Source organism: Rosa rugosa, chromosome 4 (genome assembly GCF_958449725.1).
Source record: "Rosa rugosa chromosome 4, drRosRugo1.1, whole genome shotgun sequence".
Taxonomy (NCBI): domain Eukaryota; kingdom Viridiplantae; phylum Streptophyta; class Magnoliopsida; order Rosales; family Rosaceae; genus Rosa; species Rosa rugosa.
Genome location: NC_084823.1, coordinates 49,720,996 through 49,744,339, shown reverse-complemented (window position 1 = coordinate 49,744,339; position 23,344 = coordinate 49,720,996). Strand labels below are relative to the sequence as shown.

Here is a 23,344-nt window from a genome sequence, read left to right as displayed (position 1 = left end):
AAGGTATGAACAGCTGAGTATGTAGGCCCTATTATTAAGATAAGCATTAATTACAGATAGTTAATTTGAAATGTCAGGACTCTTAAGAGTAGAATTTGAAATCCTTGGCTTGAAGTATGATATTCCTCAATGCCCCAATAGGAGCAAAAATCAGCAATAACACTCCAGCTATAATGCAGAACTGTAATATAAGAAAACCAGAATGAAATTAATTAGTATTTGGAAAGAAAAATAATACATAAAAGAACAAAGTACTTTTTAAGTTCTTGCTATCTTACCCAATTTGCAAACCAGGATATGCTGAACTTCTTAGGTTTGTAGATGACGAGCCACATGATGCAAGGAAGCTACAAGAATTTTTCAGGTAATTAATTAAGTACTAAAAGGGAATGAAAAATCCATTGTCATTATAGAAGTTACTTACAAAATATGTTGTGGGAGCAAAAGCAAATCCTCCAAAGAAACTGAGAAGCCCGCCAAAGAAAGGGAACGTGACTCCGATGAACAAGGTCATTGCTGCACTGACAGAACACATTAATATTGAGTGAAATAGATCATATGTACCATATTTCTAAACCACATTATTAATCATATCTCAAGACTCATGTATGAGGTGTGAAGTTAACTCACATTAAGATCTACCAAGTGAGTAGAGAAATGGGAAAGAAAATGATAATTACCAACAAATAGATTTCGTGATATAAAGCGAAGAGAATAAGATGGTTTGAAATTCATCTGTCTCACTAGAGCTGCTTCAATTGTGTCAAACACCGGCATTGCAAAGACCTACATAAGCAAGAAGAGATGAACAACATGAATACATAAACAACGTACTGTTTATGCAGTAAAGTAGATATTGAAGTAGCTAGGACTCACCTGATAACTTCCAATCACATGAATAACAACAAAGGCATTAGCAATAACAATAAGCCACTTAGGTTTCTCCAATGATATGAGGATGTTATCCTGAACACTGTTTCCGAACACCCAATAACCGATAAGAGCAACTGGGAAATAGCACAAAGCCACCACAACATATGCAAGCATCACACCCTTCCACATTGGTTTTTTGGAGGGCTTGTCAGGTGTAGAAGGAATTGTTGCTTGAATCTCCAAAACCACATTGTGACCGGCAAAAGCAAAAGCTACATCTCCCAAAGCACTAAAGAAATTGAACACATTTCCTGTGGTGGTTGAAGCCCTGGGGCCATACTGTACTTCTGGTTGAACCCCTTTGTGAAGTGAAGCTCCCCAAGCAACTGTAGAGTAGCTGTGGAACAATGGGACAAATTCACAATTAATGAGACATTAAACTAACTTCAGCAAATTAAAAAATGGAACTGATATGAACTTAATCTGATACTACATCCCAAATGGAGAAAACTCTGCTTTATAAGTCATAGACTTATATAGGAGATGCCAAAAGCAATTCTAGAGATTAACTAAAGGCCTTTTGTAGAAGCACATCGGGGTGATTTTGCAACAAGCAGTTCAGTTTTTAATCAAAGGGTTTGCTTGACAAGCATTCCATAGGTTGGCTAAAATAGATAAAAGTGCCTTTAGAGTTACTGAAGCACTTGTACTTCTTGGTGAAGAAGCTAATGGTTAATTCCCCTTAGAATTCACTACCTATCAATTATAGGAAGATACAAACGTATATAATATGTGTCTGATCTGTTCTAGGAAGATGAATGGGAATTTGACTGTACACACTTCTAACAAATTAGACTGGAGGAAAAGGAAAATATATGTACCTCAAGGACATGACAGCTGCAGCAAGAGAAATACCAGCAATGGAATTGAAGCTAGGGAGGTGAGAGATAAAAAAGTGGACAGCGGCAAAGATCATGATGAAGTAGGTGGTTTTGATTGGTTTTCCAGGGGCCACAGTATCATGGATCTTCTGCAGTGATTTACCACCTGTAATCATATAGACTATGCAGACACCGAATTGCACCATTAGTTGTTGGGGTACCACAATCCAAAGCCCTAGCTTTTCTCCGAAGGCATGTTGACCCAACTCATGATACCTATCAAACCTCTTCCCCGGCACAGACTCATGCATCTCTACCATCTGCCATAAGGTGTATAGGGTGATAATCCATGAAAGAACCATCACAGTGACTCCAGGTCCCCTAAAGCACGAAACCCAATTCGGTTAATGGCTCCATAATATGCTATCAGCATGTTAATGGTGCAACAAAATAACATGGCATATTGATGAACATGCACAAATTACATAGCTCACTGAATCTTAAACCCTAAACCCCTTTCACCATAACCCAAACAGGTCCTACTTTGTATCACCACACGGTAAACTTAAACCCCAAGTATTGGATTTATGCATAAACCTATGTTGATCTTGGTTCGATTATCTTTTTCACATAACCCTTAATCCAAGAACGGATTTCTGTCAAAGGACATACTAAATCTTATATCCCAAGTATCAAGTTCATGTCAAAAATCACAAAAACAAGCCAACCTTTTGACCCTAAAAAACTCGAAATGCTAGTCCTACAACCAAAAACTGAAGACATGAAATTGAAGCATGCCTTACCATCCAAGTTGAGACATGGCAAAGGGAAGACCAAGCACACCAGCACCAACCATGGCAGTGACATTGTGGAAAGCAGAGTACCACCAGGTTGCAGTCCTAGAACTTGTGATGGGAAGCCAGTCATTTAGATCCTTTTCCTTCTGATCAATACCTTTTGCTTCAATATCCATCCCTCCCTTCAATCAGTAAAAGCATAAGTGTTGCCCAAACACAAAACAATTTTCTTGCTTTGATCATATATAAGAACCGAGAAAGTGCTAGGTAAGTAGGACTTTGACTAGGACTTTGTTACTAAGTAGGACTCTCTACAGGACTTTGAGTTTGTTTCCTTCGTGAACTGAAATCGTTAGGCTTCTGAGGGTAGATCGAGTACATCAAATCTTAGTGAACTGAAACTGACTACCACTATAATGCTATATATATGTCATATGTGCATGCAAGAACTTATTTTTAGCCATTTGATTTTTCAAAACTTTTGAAAGTTCTGATTTACCCTTTTTTGGATCATATCTATCTCATTGAATCCTTGAACTTAAATTCCTTACTTGAATCTGTATCCAAAAAGGATAGAGGTTCTTCTAGTGAGGAATCAGATGGTTCAAAATTCATTCAATCACTTTTTGGCAAAAATAATTCATTCAATCACCGCTGAATCCAATCCACCCTCAGAAGTCTCTGATTTCAATTGAAAAGGAAACCCTAAATCAAAGTCTATTTAACTCTTTACTATAGCTTTTGGTAAAAATACTTGAACCTGTACAACCACATTTTTTTGGTTAAGATCTTTATTATGAGGCTCTAGCTCAAGGAGTGTATAAAATGGTGAAGAGGGGGAAGAGATAAAACTGTTTAGAAGAATGAGATAGGCATGAGTCGAGTGCTTGTTGTAAAGTGTGACTCCAACCAAGTCCACAACTAGTCATGAAACAAAGATTCTGAGTTGTTTGTTAATCACACAAGGTTTGCTTTGGCAGTTGTCAAGCAAGTGAGTAAGTGCACAATGGAAAAGGCATATCACAGCTATGTGTTTGTCTCTCTCGTCACGTGAAGTAAGAACAAAGAAAACGAAAGACGCCGGATTGGTTAGTAATTTAGTGTCATAACTCTTGAAAAATATTGTCAATGGCTACCTACAAAGCTTAATAGATGGAGAAACTATACAATGATATCGATGTAGTTTATGGTTGCAGTCTTAAAAAGAACTAATTATAACTAAATCAACATTCTATTACAAAGCAACAGGCCCCCAGAACCAATTCTGCGCTGTTGCTTCAGTGTTTCTAAGAGAAAATCTTCATTGTTTTTAAGCTGGAGATACTTTTCCATGTCAAAGCGTAAAGGATTTGACCCGCCCGGGTGTGATTGACGCTGGTAATTACCAGATTCTCCAATTTTACTGGATGCATTTTCCATGACGTTAAATGGCAGGGAATCGATTATTCCAGGGCTCCAACTCCCGCGGCTGCTAGCAGACTGACTATGGTCTTGTGCATTGGTCACTTCCTGTAAATTGAATTTCAAAGAAATTTGAGGACGATATTACTAGAGATAACAATGAATGAAAAACAAGACATGCCACACTGGCAATCAAAAACTGTAATGGGGACGCATAACTTCCAAATATTACCTGAGAAGCACCCCATGAAAAAGACTTCGGGGTCATTGGTGGTTCAGTCTTATTCCTGCACCCCATAGGAGTACCATCATTACTAGTCTCCCACCGCAACCAAGGCAGTACAACGCCGTCCATGAAAACAGGAGGAGGAGGAGTTGACATGGCTGGACTCTGAAAAGTTTCGCCCTTCATTATTCCTCCTAAGCTCGAACTTGTATCACTTCTTTCACCATCAAGTGATGATATATCTGTGTCTTCAACATTTGAAATGAAGTCCTCAATATATCTTTCTGCTTCCTCAGTCAATCGCTTAGACACCCTACCTTTGTCATTGCTCCTCTGCCAAGTGAAATACAAATGTTAATATACAGTCTTAGAAATTTCATACCAATCCCTCAGATAGATCAAATGATAATAATTTAAAAAAACATAATAATAATAACAACACACAAATATAAACAAACTCAAAGATGAAATTTTTTGCAGATTATCAGATGGAACGTGTACCCTTCTAGTTCGTGACGGTCTGTCTGGACTGACAATTTTCTTTGGCTCAGGGAGCAATTCTTTTACAATCTTTGACAGTTCCCTACTGTGTTGTTCCTCCAGCACTATTTCTGCTAATAAATCTTGTTTACGCTTTTCTGACTGTCAATACCAATAAAAAAAAATTGATCCATTAGTAGCTAAAACTTCATTAAAATGGCACATCTGAATGCGAAGTAGTTGCACAGAACATTTTCAAACTAGAATATAAAAGTAAACACGGCACTCTCAGCTTACAGGCCGCTATGGCATAGTCGACAAATAATCTGCCCTAATATCCAGAGTCCAGACATCAAGACCATACCCTATACTCAACTAAACTTGCCTTTACACATAGGCCAACTGGTGGCCATTGTGTAACAGGCTGAAAAGCTCTCAAAAAGTCATAAATTGCCTATTGTTAGAGATGAAGGACATTTCACAGGATGCACTGTTTTCGGAACAAGTTCAAAACATACACAATACAAAATTATAACCTGAGAATCTAAATACAAAATTTCGTACCTGTTCCAATTTGGAAGAATAATTCTTCCTGATTGAAGAAACAGCCTGAAGTACATCTGAACCGTTAGATCGCAAGGAATCACCAGGTGCTGGAACAGTAGATTTTGTTTTGCCCTTTTCCTGAATAAGTTAAAGGGAAATGTGCTTTAAAATCAAAATAAAGGACCATCAAAACTCTACAAGCGCAGGACAGAGAACATATGTATTGGTTCTAAAGAACACCACAAGCAGACCTGTTCAAGTTCTGTCCTAATCTCCTCCACAGCATGTCTAAGTTCTTTTCGCATTACTTCATAAAGTCCACTTTTCACATCATTACCAGCAGGGTGCTCTGCCTGAAAATTAACAAGATAAAAAAATATGAGCAACTGAGATGAAGAAACTAACTAGGTGGTCTTAATTTCATAAAATGTTCTACAAAGTCTGTATACCTTCTTCTCTGAATATACAGCTCGTATAGTCTTCTCAGCCCCATTTTTATAGATATAAGCATCCTTCCCCTCATCATCAGTTAGGACAGAAGACTGGCTCTAAACAAAATACTGAAAGTTAAGGTCTTTATATTTTAAGGATTGAAGCCAACTCAACCACTAGATATGGTCTCTCTCAGTGCTTCTTTTCTACCAATTGCAGATAAATGCTGCCCTAACTAAACATTAGTAGGCAAAAATCAAACAAACGTAGACCAAATAAATGGAGAAACACTTACAGAGTAACCATCATGGCACTTCAAATCTTTTTGGCTAAGAGACCTTCTCAATCCTGGCCTATAATTTGAATCCAATGACTTACGGGACAAGGGCGTCTGGTTGTTACCGCTAGTGAAGTTCTTCGACTTAGCAGTGCTAAGATTATGAGTATGATCGAGATCACTCTGTCATTTAAAACATAAACGCAGCCACAAATAAATGAGTTGGAGTATCTCTATAATCTGATATAGATAACAATCTTACATCTCCATTGAGTATTAACAGATTGCATCATAGTTTTCAGTCCCAATGTATAATAAGTCTACACAATGTGGCTAAAAATTCTTTCTTGTACACATGCAAATGCTCCTTCAAATGATTCTCTGAGCACTAATAGTAATGCAGATTATCTAAACAAGCACATAATGCAACAGTAAACTAACTACTTTCTAATGCTATCATACAAATCAAAATTCAAAATGAAATTAAAGAAGAAAGCCACCACTATTCTCACCTCGGAATCGCTCATCTGATACCGAGCAACAGAAACCGATCGCCTTTGCCTCGAATTTCCCTTACTTTCCGAAACTACCTTCCCTCCACCTGAGCTATTACCAGCACGGCCCCTCGTCTCACCACCGCCGCCGCTCACCCTCGGGCCGTGCCTCGACACTGACCTCCCCCGCCTCTGGGCAGGGGTAGTTTCGGAACTCCGCAACGCCGAGCGTCCTCCTCTCTCATCCGAGCCAGAATCAAACAGCTCAATAGCCAGGTCATCAAGACTAATCTCCGGGAACCCCGAGCCCCTGACCGTGTTCACAAACTTCCTCCTGGGAGTCGGATTGACTTCAAACTCCTCGGCCGGCGGCTCCGGCAGCCGGCGCGAGAAGCAGCTGAGGCTCCGCGAGCGCCGGTGTGACCGATTAACCGAAGACGAGTCCTCCGCCGGAGCCGGAGAGCTCCCGATCGGCGTCCGCTTCGTCGTCGATTTGAACGCCGAGGTCGCCATTTCGCGAAATTTCAAAACTAACGAACTTGTGGAACGAATCAAAGTAAAACAAATATAAAATAATCAGATAGACGAAAGCTAAGTTTTCCGACGGACGGTGAAAGCTAGGGTTTGAGTGGTCGGCGATCGGCCGGAGGTAGCTGAGAGAAGAGTGAGAGAAGGGGAAGTTTTTGTGTTGGCGGATAGATCGAAAATTAAGGAGAAATTTGAATGAGGGACGGGAGCTGTTACTCGTATTACCGGTTTAGTGAGGGCACGTGGATTTTTGGGCCGGTTTTGTGTTTTGAAAAAGGAAATTTATTATTTGCTACTATTTTCACGGATTTATTGCCCTCTTTGGAACTTTGTGTGCATGAACTAGTCAAGTTTGGTGAAGAGGATCAAGCTAAAGGTAAAATTGCAAGAAGAAAAAGGCCAGAGAAACTTGCTTAGTATAGTTCTCGTAGTGATTTGGATACGCCAAATGTAAGCGGAAATTGCCCTGTTGAAAATTCCATAGTAAAATATATATATATATATATGATAATCAAGAGGTTTGATTAAGAGAAGTGTGTATTTAAACATTTGATTTTTTATTGAAAAAAAATATACATTTTATTCAGTCATGTGAAAGAAAGTTGGGCACCAATTGGCTAAACAAGTTATGGCTTTCTGAAAATAGTTGATTGTAGGAGTTGAAGGCTTGAAGCTATAGGGGTGGTACTATTTTTTTTATTTGCACTGATCAAACAGAGTTTTTAATGAGACTACCTTTAATTTCAAAGGTTGTATCGACCATTTGTCATTGATGAAAGTTTATATTTGATCAAAGAAAAAAGTACATATCTAAATAGCTCCATAGTTGTTTACTTGTTTTTTTGCTAGATTACAATTTGTTCTATAATTGGTTGTAATATTTGTTTATTGGTGAAATCCCTTTATTTGAAAAGAAATTGTACATTATGCTTTGAGAAGGGTTTGGTTTTATTAGCTTATGATCTCTTTTTATAAATCAATTTTAAAATTTAGCTACTATTAGTCTAGGACTTTTTCATCTTCAAAAACAGTCATTTTCTTTACCTAACTCTCTTGTTAAACAATCCGAAAGATCTAACTTTCCTTTCTTCTCTTGTAAAAAATCTTACGTCCTCAGTTTTCGTATGAGTTGTAAGTATGAAATATTGGAGGATACATTACAATTGTTTTTAGATTTAAAGTGTCTTAGGGTTCTTTATCAGTGTATTATGGACGATCTGTTTTCCTCTTGATTTGGTTATTCAAACCAATATCGATTCAAACCTTTATTTAATCACTATTGATTATATTATTCCTTTATTTTATTTTTTTTCTCTTAAACGGTCAAATCTTACATTGAATACCTAGTAAATTGAATTTCAAATGTCATCCTTAAAACCCAATCTTCATTAGATAAGAAATGAAGAAAGTGAGGGTCAGTTCATTGATTTCCTGCAATCTCTGAAAGGTTGCGATTGGCACAAATTGCTCATGAAATTGAGCCCATATTCAAGCCAAGCGTTGCAACTGTATTTCACATCGCAAATGTTAAGTCTTGCATTACCCAAACAATTTTCTTGTTCTCCAACTAATTTTGCATTAGCTTCTACAAAAAATTACCTGCTTGAATTTGTTAGGAAAGGCCACAGATGCCATTGGCGTGTGGCTCTCTTTCTTTCCTTTTCCAGGAAACCTACTTCTATACCATAACATAAACGGAAAGGCCACCAACTCTGATATTATAATGCTTGTAAGAGACTCCTATTTTAAATAGGATAAAGCTGAAATTGTCAAAGCTGGAATGTCCACACTTCACAAATAGTGAAAATGTCTGATCTAGCTACTCTAATACAAAGTACTGAAGCATCTAATCAGGCACAGACCAATTTTGAGTTCATATGTTAGAATCAAAAAATTTTTCCGCTGCTGCATCTGTTAACCATGAACCGAAATCTACACATATACTATCGACATTGATTCAATACTACTTTTATTGCTGCCTTATGCTGAATCAAACGACGCAATGTAGGTCATCAAGTCAACGATGCGAGTGCTGCAAGTTCATCATAAAACAAACCAAAATGAGAAGAACGTACATTTGGATTATGGTTCATCACCATGAATTCAAAAATGGAGGTTACATTCAAAACAAGGTGTCGAAATTCACCTGTATCCCCACTCGTTGTCGTACCATGCGACCAACTTGTGGAAGTTATCGTTCAAAGCAATTCCGGCCTTTGCATCAAAAATACTTGACCTGCACAGTTATGATCCAATACATGATGTAACAGCAATTACCAAAATCATAGGCATATTTATGCATTTGTGTACCTGCTGTCATGCTCAAAGTCGGTAGAGACCACATCATCTTCAGTGTAACCCAAGATTCCCTTCAGGTTTCCCTCAGACTCTTCCCTATAGAGACCATTATAAATTGAATTATACCACCAAATCAGAGCTTGATAGTTTAGATCAAGAACTACTAAATACATTTCAACGTATTCGTCTCTGCCCTTACTTGATGGCAGCTTTTATTTCCTCATACGTAGCCGGCTTTTCTAGCCTCACTGTTAGGTCTACCACCGAAACATCAAGACTAGGAACACGGAATGACATTCCGGTCAATTTACCATCCAGGTCAGGTAGAACTTTACCAACAGCCTTCACAAGTCACAGTACATATGATTAGTTTGAGACCGTGCAAAACTAAGGTGACAAACCAAACATTACGAATAAGATCGACTTGTGGTAGTGGGGGTGATTCACAATGTTACCCATGCAGTCAGAAAGTAAAGTGCATAATGCTTCACCGGTATTAGTCCAAATCCTCATTTCCGCCCAACTTTGGTTGAAACGATACATACAACACAAATCATAAGTTGAAACAGGGATAAAAGTGTGCATGAAAGCTACCGAGGTTGAATTTAGGATTTGGAACTCCGGGGGAAGTTACTAGGAATTCTTTTGACGATGGCAATGACATTTTGATTCAACCACAAAGATGTTTGTGATTCTTGGTCTAAGATTTCAGCATAATTTTAAAGGAGGCCAGGGTTTAAATGTTCCATCACATTTGCTACAATTCTATTACCTTAGCAGCTCCGGTAGTAGTGGGAATGATGTTGATATAAGCAGCTCTTCCAATTCTCCAATCTTTGATAGTTGGTGCAGCTTTTCCAGGTCTCCAATCATTAGGACATGTTCCATCAACACCTCTTTGGCTAGCTGCATCATCAAAAGTTAAGACCGCAAATAGGGTAATCCGGTAATGTGGCCGAAAGAGCTAAACTAATGCCTCTATTGGTTCACTGGTTAGAGATTTAGGAATGTAGAAAGAATTCATTAATTAATTTCCCCTGTAATTGCAAGCAAAAAAATAAAAAAATTGGCTGCTCAAAGAAAATGGTGCCCGAAAAGGTGGAAGACTTAAAAGCATTCGTCCCCAGCGGGTTTGCTTTCATTTCTCCTGAGACATTGAATTGTTCAATTTCCTCGAACCAAACGGGGCAAAAAAGAATAGCAAAACGAACAACAAAAAAGAGCCCTACCAGTAACTGAGTGAACAGTGCTCATCAGACCCTCGATGATACCAAATTTATCATGAATGACCTGCAGAATTCACATGAGTATTAGACTATTAGAAACAGCATCAAATACTACTATGATCAAATGAGCGAGAGAGATGAACCTTTGCAAGGGGGGCAAGGCAGTTGGTGGTGCAACTAGCACCGGAAATAACATTAAGCTCCGGCTTGTATTCCTTCTCATTGACACCCACAACAAACGCAGGAGCACCATCACACGGGCAAGTGACAATAACCTTCTTTGCTCCGCCCTGGTAGTATACATAAAATAAAACTCAGGTAAGGCAATCAATTCATGACTGAAATCCATGAATATCCCCCAAAAACAAGGAGATCAAAGCCATAGTGTTTGAGAAAGCAAAGGTATAAGTATAACAAAGCTAGCAAACCAATTTCTAGCATACAACTCTAACTTCAAAAGGGAAAAAGAAGGCTCATCATAAAGGCCTGAGCAATTACACTAAACTAACTGCCTGCTAAACAGAACAAAATTTGTCACTGATCTGAAATCCATGATACATAAACCAAACTGCATCAAAACACGACAAGTTATTAGGGAGAGCAGCCAACCTTCAAATGGCCCTGAGCAAATTCGATTTCGGTGGCAGTACCAGAGGCATCCACGATGTATTCGGCTCCGGGGCCGGACCAAGGGATTTCGTCTTCTCGGCTAAAAGTTACAATCTTTTCATTCTTTTTACTCTATTGGACATGGAATATTACATTATAGTGGGACTGTAATCATACCTGATTGCAAAAATGGTGACTTCCTTGTTACCAAAGTAAACGTGGTTTGCATTCTTAAGTTTCACATCGCAATTCTTCCATGCACCGTGAACAGTGTCGTGCTTGAACATGTAGACCTGGGCCACACGATAATCCGACTCCTCAAATTTCCAATCAACTATATTTTCACGACTTCAGACCAAAAAGAAACTATATTTTCATGATCATTGAAAAATGAACATAATGGCAAATTGGTAGCCGCATTTGGTACCACAATTATCATTTTCATTACCCTAACATGGTTTAAGAGTTCGAAGTACTGAAAATTGAAATCATATGAAGTATTAGATTGCAATACGCCCAAAATATAGAAACGAAAAGAAAATTACAATGTAGTCGGCCGTGATGTAGGGGTCGTTAATGCAAACAAGATCAATATCGTCTCTTTGCAAAGCCACTCTTGTGACCAATCTTCCAATTCTTCCAAATCCTAAACAATACGTCCATTATTTAAAAATTCATAAGATTAAGAAGAGAAACAGTTAATGAAATAGCACCATTGATTCCGAGTTTGATTTTCCCTGTGAATACAATTTAAGATCATATCAATGAGTCGTGTATAACGAAATTCAAATAGAAAGACAAAAAAAACATGATTAAAATTTCATCATTACCCATGAAGATACACAAGATTGAACAGATTATTAGACAAGAAGCTCTGGAGTGTGAGTGTGTATAGTGGGCAAGTACAGAGATGCTATTATTGAGGGTTCCATATGTAAAAGAGAGGGAGAAATGGAGACCGGAAGAACCGGTGGCTGTGACATCAGGCAGGGCCAAGACACTTCTTGCTGCTCTGCGTGGTTTTACCGCAAGATTCGGTCACACAGTGAGAAAATGGATCTGGTTTTTGGCCTCTGGGTTTGAGATCACAGCCCAAATAGGAATTTTACAATTTGGCCCAATCTGAGCTACGTATCATTAACATTTCAAACTTCTTGTTACAACCATTTCTAGGGCATGGTCTCTTCGGAATTAATGAATTTATAAATCAAGGGATAGTTCGATCATCGTGAGTTCATACTAGGGTGCCAATTTCTATTGAACACTGATTCAGATAATCAGATGTTTATCAATACTGTTTATCACTAAAATTTTGAGGGATATTCTGATAATGTGGAATGACACCTATTTTAATTTATCATTAAGATAAAGTTCTTATGTTTAAAGTTAACTTAGTGTACATACAGCTCATAATTGAAGTTTATTTTCCTATAAGTTGTGAGTTGTGAATTCATATAAAAGCTGAAAAACAAGAATAAGAAGAAAATAAACTCAATTCTACAATGAGCAAACTTGATTGGTAACATGCAGAACTGAAGCGATATTATTCAGGAATTACTGAATTAGAATCCCTATTATCGTACACCAAGAAACCCTAATTAGTGCCATTAAAAACACCCTTAAGTTTCTTAATCTGAGCAACGTCAAGTAAAGTAGTCTTGGCTATGATTTCGGTAGGAAAATCGCTTTGGAACAGTGCATTCTCCAGAACCTGAACGCCAGGGTTTTCGCTACTGAAGCTAACAAATATAGTGGCCGGAGTTTTACCCTTATTCCAAAAGAAGTGATATAACCCTTGTGGAAAAACAATAGCATCACCCTTGTTCAGAGACTTTGTATAAACTTTGTTACTCGAGGCAATGAACCCGGCGACTATATTACTTCCTTCTGCGATGACTATAACTTCTGTAGCTCCGCGGTGGCTGTGAAGCGGGGAAACTCCATCAACCTCCAGGGTTGCTAGGGCCACCGAAACGCCTAGGCCGTTGAGAGCAGGAAATACAGGGGCAACGGCAGCTGTGAATCCAGATTTGTTAATGTTCGTGGTGGTACTGGGGACTTTTAGGCCGGAGTAGACGAAATCGTCTACCGTGACCTTGGCAGGGTCTTTGCAAGCGTACCCTGAAAAGCCTTGAGGGGCTGTGTAGTCTGCAACACAGAAGTCTTGCACATGTGAAGCATAGGAAGAAGAGAGAATGAGAGAAAATACGAAGAAGATAGGGGAAATCATATTGTTCTATATATGTATACAAGTTGAGTTGGTGAATTCGAGCTGTGTGTTTTCCTCATGTTCGGAGGCATTTTATAGCTAGAGTACAGTACCATTTGAATAAATACAGAATTAACTACAACATAAATCACGATTCAAAGACATGCAAGTCAACAATTTTTTTTTTTTTTGAAAGGCAACAATCTTATAATCTAGGAAATGGCATTACTACATTATAGCGTATATAGAAATTTTATTATTTGATAAAGAGAGAGGGTTATGGATCGGAAAATATACACTTTGAATGAGTGATTTGCATGTTGGAAACATTGGCCTGAGTTAGGGATAAATTTTCGACGAGTATGGTATGAGATCCCCTCCCATTCATCACTATGGCTAAAGTTGACCTAAATTCAAAACTGTATCTACCCTATTTCAGGGAAGTAGGAAAGTCTAAAAATGGATGTAAGGTTAAAAATTTGAGGAAGTGTCAAAATTGAAAAATGCTCTTAGGTCGATAGATATTTCAACTACCAACAATGATCTTTAGGAATTACATTAAGCATCGAGAATTTTTTACCAAAATTGAAGAAACATTCCCATGTTTTGTAAAAAAGTGAAATTGGCAGATTCAAAAAGAAAAATATCATAAATGATTGCTCAATTATTTCTCATTTGACATTTACTGATCACTTATAAAATATATCATCTGAGTGAAGTTTAGAGCCTTAGACTCCATCTTACACTTTGGTTATCAGTCTATTTTCTCGTTAAAAATGATCTCGTAATTGGCCCAATAAACGTCTTCTCGTGGTCAATCACTTGTTATAGTAAGTGATGAAATTGGCCTTAAATTAAATAAGGCGTGCGGCAAATTAGGTGATCAGTATTAACAAAAAAATAGAAAGAATAACCAAAGTGTAAGATGAGAGTCTAAATTAAATGATTAAAGTGTATTTTCAAAAGTGAGTGAGTAAAATATCAAACGCACGAAATTTAAGCGATACTTTGTGATTTTTTGTAATTTCAAAATTTCATGAAATATTTAAGACGATTGCTGGGAGTAGAGTATTGCATCATCGTTTGAGCACAGAGCATATTTATATTAATTACATAGGCAAAGAAGAAAAAGAAAATAACAACTTTTTTTTTTTTTAATTTGATAAAATAAGGTGGGTCTCTTGGGTCCATGTTTCAACTATCAACGATGAAATCTAAAAATTTCACATTAGGTGTCACTAATCACATGCAATATCGTTTCTAGTGAGCATGTGAAAATTGAAAAATATATTGTTTGCTATTGTACAATCTTTGGTGGAGACGTGGAGTTGAAAATTTTGAAATTTAGTGAAACTTGGAGGACAGGGTAAGAGATCAACGACTTTAAAATCTCTAACGACGTCACATGAATCTCTCCTACCCCAAATGTATGTATGTAGCTTTGCTTGGATTATCCAATAGCACCAAAAATGAAAGACTCAAGTCAATACTCAATACCAATCATAGAGCCAGCAGCGCAGGGCAGGCAGAATTTTGGTTATACATGCATAATACATGAAACATGAGTCCTAGGTATGCAGGAAAACAAGATCCACTCTATAATGACCAATTGTGTTTTAAAATGCATGCTCTTCAAGAACTAAAGGAAATTAAGCCCTTCTAAAGACAATAAGTAATGTCTATAAACATTTGGTGCAATGGAAGCAGTGGTCAAAAGACTCAAAACCAATCAATTGAAATGGCCTGTTCTCAGAATAGCCAACATCCCATTTTCTGGAAAATATGGCCCTATATATATGTTGCATGCTCAGAATTATGGGTTCAATTCATGAAGCATGTAATTCCATCACTTGTCTGTTTCCTTCAGAAACAAAAATATTCCCATGCATCTACTTATCAACTCTGTTCACTTTGGAGTTTGGACCCTCCATGAGTCCATGGTGTTAAATGAAATTAAATTGATGAATGGGTATGTATGTAATGCTTGCTTGCAGTTTCTATGTACTAGGCTCTTTTTTGTTTAGAAATATCTACTGGACAATATTCTATATTCTACCACCAATCATCAGTTATGAAAAACGTTGAGGACGGTATTGTATAATTGAGGGGAAAGACATAGGGTCATTGTAACTCGATATGGATGTATAAATTTTCAGCTCTGAAAACCAAGATATTTTTAAACGAAACCTCATGTGCTGCATGACCTATTTTATTAGTTGGTTGCATAATCAAATAGAAATATGACATATACTGTGAACTTATTGAGGATGATTACATCTAATCTTCTTTGATTATAGAGATTATAATTAATTTCATGATCGTAAATTAGTCTACAAGTCGGAATATTAGGATCCTCAAAGATGGAGAAGATCTTTCATCACGGAAGCTCAATAGCAGGAGTTGACGTAGATTAGTTAAAAGTATTGGTACACTGCCATTTTCGATATTTTTTTTGTTTAATTGCTCTGAAAAAATATCTCTCTTCAAAATGGCGTATCACGTATCATTTTTTGGTTTATATTTAAAACTTATTATGTTTAAGTTTTGAGATCGAGTATTTTGACAAATAAAGACACTTAAGGCGTGATGAAAGGGTAAGAAAGATTATATTTGACATGTAAGTCATGAAATTAAAGGCCTTACATATGTAGTTATCTCATGTTGTAGATAATTGAAGAAAACCTTTGGGGCCTATATGGCTGGAAGAAGACAAGAACAATAGAACATGAACACATGCTCACATGGGTTTTGCACATGATCGAGCTCCACTACTTAATGGAATGCGACAATGACCAAATTTAGTAGGGTCCTACGGTTGCCCATTATTACATTTTCTTCATATATTTTTCATGTTTTTATACTTTTCATTTTGGACGTAAATGTTTAGTTCATCGATCAGTAGAATACAAGGCAACTCCATTATGTGGATTCTAGCATTTATACATTAATGCACACATATATATTGTCATTAAGAACTACGTACTTCTAGGCTTCTAGCTAAGTTAGCTGTAAGCTTGTTTATATATAATATATATATAGAGTTTGTATACAGCTAAGGATTAACTAGGTAGATCGATCATTATATTAGTTGCTAATTAATAGCTAGCTATGATTGAACATTGTTCCAACTGAAAAGAATCATTAGCCGTATCGCCATGCAAATTGTAGCTGTAAAATTTTAACATATATATTATTGTTAAGGATGATGATCATTCAGGTAGGAGAAAGAATTGAAACTTTTTTTCTTTTCTTTCTCGATCTTTTGATGTAGTAATGATACTGTATTTTTGGTACTTATTATGATCACTTAATTTGTAAATAATACAAGATTGTTCACTTGTTTCTAAAAATAAATCAATTCATGTATGGCTTGTGATTTCAACGGTTAATTAGTGTGTATTATTTGACGTTGAGTATTGTTTGTTTAGTGATATTTTCAAAATAAGAGGTACACCTTTGAGTTTATTGATCCACTCAATTTAGGTTTTGATACCGTGCTAACGTGTACTCAAAATATAGAAATATAGAACAAGATGATAGAAAATCATGTCAGGTTTAAACTAATATATACATGCACTTAGAGTTCATCACATGAGCTTGGTCAACTAACTAATTAATAACATCGAGAAAGTATTTGCAACCTTCTATACATCTTATCTCTAACTTTGTCCTCTCCCCTCTACCAATCATATTTATAGATATATATACAAAAAACTGTGCAATCATTTATTTTACACACACATATATATATATATATAGGGGAAGGTTCTGAAGAGGACGTCCGCAACCCAGAAAAAGTGCGGACATCCTTCCTCCGGCGTCAAGAAGGTGGCGACGGCTGTGCTGCAGTTGTCGGACGACCCCCTGGACATCCCGGACGGCGTCACCATCCAGGCGAAGGCTTAGCTGATTGGATTCTCAGCGATGCGCGGCGAGCTCGCCGGAAACCATGGAAGCTCATCGAGCTCCACTTCGAACCATTCGTTGACGAGTCCAGCCGCTTCTAAACTGCTCCACATCGTGGCCTGGTTCCGTTCGGCAACAGAAACGTCGCCGTCGAAGCTTGATCAAGCCCGGAGGAGGGACGTCCGCACTTTTTCTGGGTTGCGGACGTCCTCTTCAAAACCTTCCCCTATATATATATATACGGAGCGGTTCCAAAGAGGACGTCCGCACTGTTGTTAAAGTGCGGACGTCGACGCTGCAGCTCGGCTCGGGGCGTGACGGAGCGGCGGAGCTTGCCGGACTGACGCCAGGGGTCGGACGGACAGGTCTGCAGTCGGTGGAGTCGCCGGCGACGTGGTTGCAGCCTTGCCCAGAAACCTGCAGTTGCAGGTGAGCTCGCTGTCCAGAAACCTGCAACTCCGACCTCCTCCGACCTCGAACGCTGCCCAGAACCGTCCGCCAAGCCCCGAGCCGTTGTCGCCGCCTGGAACACCGCCGCTGCGTCGCCGTCCGCACTTTAGCAAAGTGCGGACGTCCGCTTCAGAACCCGCCTGTATATATATATATATATTTATTTATTTATTTTTTTATTTATTTATGGTTACAAACTTGGAACATTACCTGCATAATATATAGAAGTACCATCTTCGATAGATAAGTATAAAGTTTTATGCTGTCTACCCATGTGGAGTTACTTCGGCTGCTAGTACACATTTAATTTCTTCTTCTTTTCTCTCTATGAAGGCATTTTCATGCTAAAAAAATAGAAAAAAAATGGGATAGATTAAATATCTAAACACATTCTAGTGATTTATGATAACTAAGAAATAAGTGGTTGTACGTGATAATAAACTCAGTATTACAAGAAGAAAAAAATTGAGTAGATATATATAAAGAAACATGTTTGATGGCCGGGCCGCCGAACTCGATCTCCCCACATGCATAGTAGCATTGTATCTGAAGTAGTTTCCAATTGTCATGATGGAAAGAGCTAGTTACTTAAAATTTAAAAGCAGGCGATCGATCAGAGTAATTAATTAAGTTTATAACTAAACTAAACCAAACCAAAGGGCACTTTGGTACTAGCAAATCACAGATGCTATGGCTAGCTGAAGTCTATAAATGGACAAGTGCATGTTCCTGAAAGCAAACACACACACTAGCTCTCTCTCTCTCTCTCTCTCTCTCTCTCTCTCTCTCTCTCAATCAATCAAGTTTCGAAGAGATAATTAAAAATGGTTTCTAAAGTGGAAGAAGGAATGAAGAGAAGGCAAGAACAGCAGCAGCAGCAGCAGCAGAAGCAGATACAGTACAACTGCAATATCAACAAAGCAAAGGTCTGCAAATTCAAGAGGAGCAGCTCCAATCTCGAAGAGGACGGCGCTTCCACCGCCATTCTCTTGCTGGCTTGTATTGTCTGCACTCCCTCCTCGTATCCATAGTTCATCGATCAAATAATAATTACATACAGCTATAGATATATAATTACTGATGTTAAAACTAGCTAGCTAGCTAGCTAGCTAGTTTGAATATATCCTTCCGTTAATTAATTAGTAGTATTTCATCGTTACTTTTCAATCTTCTTCTTGTAACATGGTCAGTAAGAATTTCATTGTAATTAGCCTAATAATTCATTCCATATGCATATATTTGTATCTGTAACTCTTTCTTAGTTAATTAATTTATATATGTGAAATTTTAGTACATATGCTCGACACTGAAAGAATTTTTACTGACCATCCTTAATTTATAATTGACAAGCGATCGACATCCTTAATTTATAATTGAAGAATTTTCACCGTCTAATTTACTTGCATGTTGAGTTTAATTCTGATAAATAAAGTAAAAAAAAACTTGTTGAATTTGATTAATTTACTCGAACTAGTTGATACGACTATGGTCTACGGATACGAGGAGACACACGCAATATGGATTTCGTCAAAATAACTAGATCATTTATCGAGTTTCCTCTTTAATTTCAAATGGTATAGCAACATTGCTCCAAACTCCAATCGCCTGTGAACTCATGCAAATAAAGTCACTCATCGAAGATTTCTCCTAAGAAGGACATCTTAAAGGGATTGAAGCCATATTGTCAAAATGTCAAGTCAGGGCAATAAGAAAAATGCTACCAAGTGCCAACTGTAATAGCTAGTACTCTTAATTAGTATCACTCTACCGTAGCTTCTGCTATTTAGTCACTCCACTCGCTATACTGCTTGATCACTAGAGTATGAGACTACTAAAAGTACGTGCGTGACTTGACATGTGGATCTGTCTGGCCATAGTCAGAATATGCATGTACCTAGCTAGCTTGCATGCACTTACATATATACAGAAGACAAATTAACGTATTGATCGAGTTGAACATGGAGGCGACAACAACGTGTTCACTGTTCTGTAACATGCATAACACATGGGGCATTCAGCTCCCTCCATCCTATCCTAATTCATATGCAGTACGTGTCGTTTATATCAAAAAACAAATAGTATAAGTGAAGTATGTAGTTCGATTTGTCGAAGATGTAAATAGTGGAATGCAAGAGAGTAGTTCAAGATGCATTGTCCCAGTAGTTCAATGCACTAGCACGCAATGCGTTAGTAGCTTAATATGCGAGTTGTATGGCCAAAGCATAAAAGAACAATGTTTGATTAGAATTAATCAAATTCATGTTAATCCACCACTGGGCGGTAGAGTCGTGGAAACACCTGTTTCGCAAAATGCTGCAAGCCTTGGAACCAGTGGTGGCCACAAGAACTGCATCTGCATGCCTTTCTCGGCGCTCTTTCTGGAGCTCGAAAGAGGCCGATGGCAAAACTATAGAATTGAATACTCAATGACTATAATTAGGTACGTTACTAATGCGTCCTAAAAGTTGAGCGATTCTAATTGCTGAACTAAATAGTGATCGATAATAGTGGAAGTTGAGTGTTATTCTACTACTTCACAGTTTTCACAATCAAGATTTACACCATTATAAATTTATAATCTCGATTAACCAATAGATCCGTGTCGGTTAATTGTGGCTAGAACCAGGCACGAAATTAGGGTGGGGCTGGGTTGTGCTGAGCCCACCCCATTTTTCTGAAGAAAAAAAAAATTAATATATGCAATCAAATTCCTCAAATTAATGAATAGAGTTGAATGCTGCGCGCATTTGGGAGTAAGATCAAAAGCTGTGCAGAAAGCAGTGAGGTTGGGTTTAACCTCAATGGCCTGAGCAAGGTATGTAAATTTGGTTGTGAAATTATGGCGACTTCAATGAGAAAGGAAGAAACCCAGCAGCTCGCGAAGTGTTCTTTCTATTGCTGGCTTTCATTTCATTCTCTTTCAAGCATGCTCGTCTGTCCAACCTTGCGCATACAAATCAAGCACTTCAAACTGGCGACTATTGCATCTTGTATAATTATTTACTGCTTTTGAGTTATTCTGATATGCTTAAATTTCGAGCTCTGGATACCCTCTAAACAACTAATTCAGAACTCGATATAACTTTTCGTCATCTAGCTAGTGGGTTTTGACAATCCCCAGATCCAACAGAAACCAAAATTCATCAAGCCTATCAATCCCAGCGATTAACTTCAGCAAAGGGAAACGGACAAACTACTGAACTAGCAGCCATTAACTTCCCATAATCAAGAACCTGATAAGGCTCTAATTGTCGATCATTTATGTAACTGTCAATCAATGTAACTGTAGTCTCTCACCTTTTGATTAGCCAGACTTAAAATAGTCTTAATTTGTAGGCATAGTATATATTTGGTTGATTTCATACTGACCAATACACAAGAATTTCTACCCATTAAGAAGAAGAATTTGAGGAAGAACTTGGCAACTTAAGGTTAATTTAGCCCCCTTCAATATGATTTTCTGGTTTCGTCTCTGGCTAGAACACTAACCTCTTAAGACCGGATCCGGCCGATCCGCAGCTAAACTTTACAACAGTCTAATCAACTCTGATGGAGTGTGTAGTCATTTTCACATTTATTAATGTATACTGTATGTATACATTCTTACAATATCAAGCTAGCTAGCACAAGGAACTAAGGAAGTCCATATCACAAATGAATTTTGATAAATGTTTTATTTCCTGTGTTACATTTTGTTCAAATTAACAAACATATACTCGATCTTGTTCGTTAATCATTAGTGTCAGTTGTTGTTTATTTCAAGGGTACATCAATCCAAACTTCTTGGGTGCCTCATCTGCTGCAAAGCCACTGGCATATGCGTGGCTCAATTTCTAGCTTATAATTGTGTCACAAGTAAAATATATATTTTAATTTTCTTGCTTCATTACATTGGGTGCAATGCTACATGATAGTAATAGGCGCAGTGACACTTGACTGAGCAAGTTGAACAATAATATTTCTTGTTCCAAAACTTGATAACCTAATAGAATGTGCGACAATGATGATATCAAAGTTAACAATAAACCTTGGTTAGAATAATAATTAGGAATCGAATCCATGAATTATTGTTCAACTAAATGAAATATAATACAATTAAATGCAATAAATTAAGAAGCGTAGAGAGCTCGATCGATGACGGCTCTATGCATTATCATGATCGAGCACCAATTTTCACATCTATGTGTTTGTAGTTTCTCATTGTTTCAGGCATGCCGGCAATTGAAACGTTCAAATATTATTGTCATTCATTCTTTTTAAATAGGGTTGGTCTGCAAATTGCAATACATAATGGAAATGTTGATACGCCCTAAATTTACGAAGACACACTTTCATGGGGGACAATCTAGTTTTAATAGCACCCGTTTTCGAAGAATGCTATGAAAACTTTGGAATTAATATTACAGCATCGGCTGATATATGGTTTAAAAAAACAATATGGTACACTTTAGAGTATCTTTAGCAGACTCTCGATCTTGGCTCCTTAACTATTTTAGAGAGCATGTTTAGTTGTTTAATTTTTTTTTTTATCAATTTTAGCAACTGCACTAGACTCCTAAGTGGCTCTCCATTTTAACCTTTAGCTATCTCATTTGCAAAAATAAAGAGCGAGATAAGACTCTCTATTATTTTTGTTAATTTAAAACTATTGATTGTTTAATGTAATTTATAAATACATTTAAACTAATTTTTCTTCATTCATTAAATAATATAAATTCAAAACTAGCTAAAGTAGAGAGAACTGGTGCAGACATATTTTAAATTGGCTAGCCAAAAAAAGACTTTTGAGCTACTTTGGGTAAATTTTAATTAAAAAATGGCTAGTATTGCTAAAGATGCTCTAATTAGTATCTAGTGTTTATAGTTTTCAACTGTTTAGGTTCATGTTATCAACAAAATGGCTTAACATTATCACTTTTGATAATCTACTTACATAAATCTATAATTAGTAATATTCGGGACGGAAATTAAACGTTAAAATTGCGTATATGAATAATTCGGTAACTTTTAGTGAAAAAAACTTTCAAAAATTTGGACATAAAATACGGAAATGACAAATTATAAAATTTGATACATACGTGTTTAAAACGAAATGTAATGAAAATTACGGACGTAAAAAATACAAACTGATATTTGTCATTTCTAGTAGTTATATGGAGTTAATATGACTATTAAGGCAATGCATTTAATGGCTGCATTTGGCGAGTTCCATAACTCAGGAATGTTTTTATTTTCCTCCTCCTTTTTTGCTAGCTGTTATTGCAGCTCAACGCTACTATATGTAATTTCCCCTAGGAAAATGATTTGTGGCCTCAATGAGGTCTAAGATTTATGGCCTCAATCTTATGTGTCATGCCATGTCACCTATATATGTCACTTATTTGTCAAATCATGTTATGTAATTCTTGAGAAAAAGACCATATATCTTATCCTTCCAAAATCTAATGACCCTAAATTAGTTTGGCTTTTTTCTAAAAAAAAATTATTTTGGCTCTTTTTTTTTCATTACACTCATGCTTCGATTTAAACAACAATTTTTTTTTCTTCAATCAATAACAAAAAAAATTTCATGTAATTCAGTCAATAGATTTGCACATACATTCGAACAAAAGATTTGCATAACACATGTATATAAATTCAACCTTTATTGGGTTCCTGCAAATTTTGAAAATATAATGTGAAAAATACATATTCATATTGTTCATTTTTTT

At 37.1% G+C, this 23,344-nt stretch overlaps 5 protein-coding genes across 6 annotated transcripts; 1 reads left to right on the top strand and 4 right to left on the bottom strand.

Annotated features, from left to right (window-relative positions):
* Positions 1-82: 82 nt before the first annotated feature.
* LOC133707018 (lysine histidine transporter 1-like) lies at positions 83-2,625 on the bottom strand. The gene is made up of 7 exons (XM_062132563.1): positions 2,558-2,625; positions 1,755-2,135; positions 877-1,270; positions 681-786; positions 425-516; positions 279-347; positions 83-181 (listed from the first exon to the last, which is right to left on the bottom strand). The coding sequence occupies exons 1-7, from the start codon at positions 2,608-2,610 to the stop codon at positions 83-85; spliced, it is 1,194 nt and encodes a 397-aa protein (XP_061988547.1). The 5' UTR covers positions 2,611-2,625.
* A 1,011-nt stretch (positions 2,626-3,636) lies between these two features.
* Positions 3,637-7,132, bottom strand: LOC133745420 (uncharacterized). 2 transcript variants are annotated; one of them, XM_062173482.1, is made up of 8 exons: positions 6,426-7,132; positions 5,932-6,096; positions 5,654-5,746; positions 5,456-5,557; positions 5,223-5,342; positions 4,680-4,820; positions 4,185-4,511; positions 3,637-4,060 (listed from the first exon to the last, which is right to left on the bottom strand). In XM_062173482.1, exons 1-8 carry the CDS (start codon positions 6,918-6,920, stop codon positions 3,770-3,772), a joined length of 1,734 nt encoding a protein of 577 aa, XP_062029466.1. In that variant the 5' UTR covers positions 6,921-7,132; the 3' UTR covers positions 3,637-3,769. The 2 variants fall into 2 exon arrangements, with proteins under 2 accessions (XP_062029466.1, XP_062029465.1); XM_062173481.1 differs by having other exon boundaries at positions 5,654-5,752; positions 6,426-7,128.
* Positions 7,133-8,628: 1,496 nt separating this feature from the next.
* LOC133745421 (glyceraldehyde-3-phosphate dehydrogenase, cytosolic-like) lies at positions 8,629-12,028 on the bottom strand. Its single transcript, XM_062173483.1, has 12 exons — positions 11,899-12,028; positions 11,782-11,805; positions 11,614-11,714; positions 11,246-11,361; positions 11,069-11,168; positions 10,603-10,749; positions 10,463-10,523; positions 10,006-10,139; positions 9,433-9,575; positions 9,246-9,329; positions 9,082-9,171; positions 8,629-8,967 (listed from the first exon to the last, which is right to left on the bottom strand). The coding sequence occupies exons 1-12, from the start codon at positions 11,900-11,902 to the stop codon at positions 8,916-8,918; spliced, it is 1,056 nt and encodes a 351-aa protein (XP_062029467.1). The 5' UTR covers positions 11,903-12,028; the 3' UTR covers positions 8,629-8,915.
* Positions 12,029-12,662: 634 nt separating this feature from the next.
* Positions 12,663-13,298, bottom strand: LOC133742975 (auxin-binding protein ABP19a-like). Its single transcript, XM_062170708.1, has one exon. It carries the CDS (start codon positions 13,296-13,298, stop codon positions 12,663-12,665), a length of 636 nt encoding a protein of 211 aa, XP_062026692.1.
* A 5,079-nt stretch (positions 13,299-18,377) lies between these two features.
* LOC133706936 (uncharacterized) lies at positions 18,378-18,903 on the top strand. The gene has a single exon (XM_062132489.1). The coding sequence runs from the start codon at positions 18,458-18,460 to the stop codon at positions 18,662-18,664; it is 207 nt and encodes a 68-aa protein (XP_061988473.1). The 5' UTR covers positions 18,378-18,457; the 3' UTR covers positions 18,665-18,903.
* The last annotated feature ends 4,441 nt before the right edge of the window (positions 18,904-23,344 follow it).

Excerpts from the sequence above, each read along its gene's own strand:
- LOC133706936 (XM_062132489.1), top strand. The coding sequence starts at position 18,458 with ATGGTTTCTAAAGTGGAAGAAGGAATGAAGAGAAGGCAAGAACAGCAG.
- LOC133742975 (XM_062170708.1), bottom strand. The coding sequence starts at position 13,298 with ATGATTTCCCCTATCTTCTTCGTATTTTCTCTCATTCTCTCTTCTTCC.
- LOC133745420 (XM_062173481.1), bottom strand. The coding sequence starts at position 6,920 with ATGGCGACCTCGGCGTTCAAATCGACGACGAAGCGGACGCCGATCGGG. Across the intron at positions 4,821-5,222 it reads ATTCTTCCAAATTGGAACAG|TCAGAAAAGCGTAAACAAGA; the intron begins GTACGAAATTTT and ends TGGTATTGACAG. Across the intron at positions 4,512-4,679 it reads GACCGTCACGAACTAGAAGG|AGGAGCAATGACAAAGGTAG; the intron begins GTACACGTTCCA and ends TTCACTTGGCAG.
- LOC133745421 (XM_062173483.1), bottom strand. Across the intron at positions 11,362-11,613 it reads ACATCACGGCCGACTACATT|GTCTACATGTTCAAGCACGA; the intron begins GTAATTTTCTTT and ends CGTGTGGCCCAG. Across the intron at positions 9,576-10,005 it reads CTACTACCGGAGCTGCTAAG|GCTGTTGGTAAAGTTCTACC; the intron begins GTAATAGAATTG and ends TGACTTGTGAAG.
- LOC133707018 (XM_062132563.1), bottom strand. The coding sequence starts at position 2,610 with ATGGTTGGTGCTGGTGTGCTTGGTCTTCCCTTTGCCATGTCTCAACTT. Across the intron at positions 1,271-1,754 it reads GCAGCTGTCATGTCCTTGAG|CTACTCTACAGTTGCTTGGG; the intron begins GTACATATATTT and ends ATTGTTCCACAG. Across the intron at positions 787-876 it reads ATGTGATTGGAAGTTATCAG|GTCTTTGCAATGCCGGTGTT; the intron begins GTGAGTCCTAGC and ends TTGCTTATGTAG.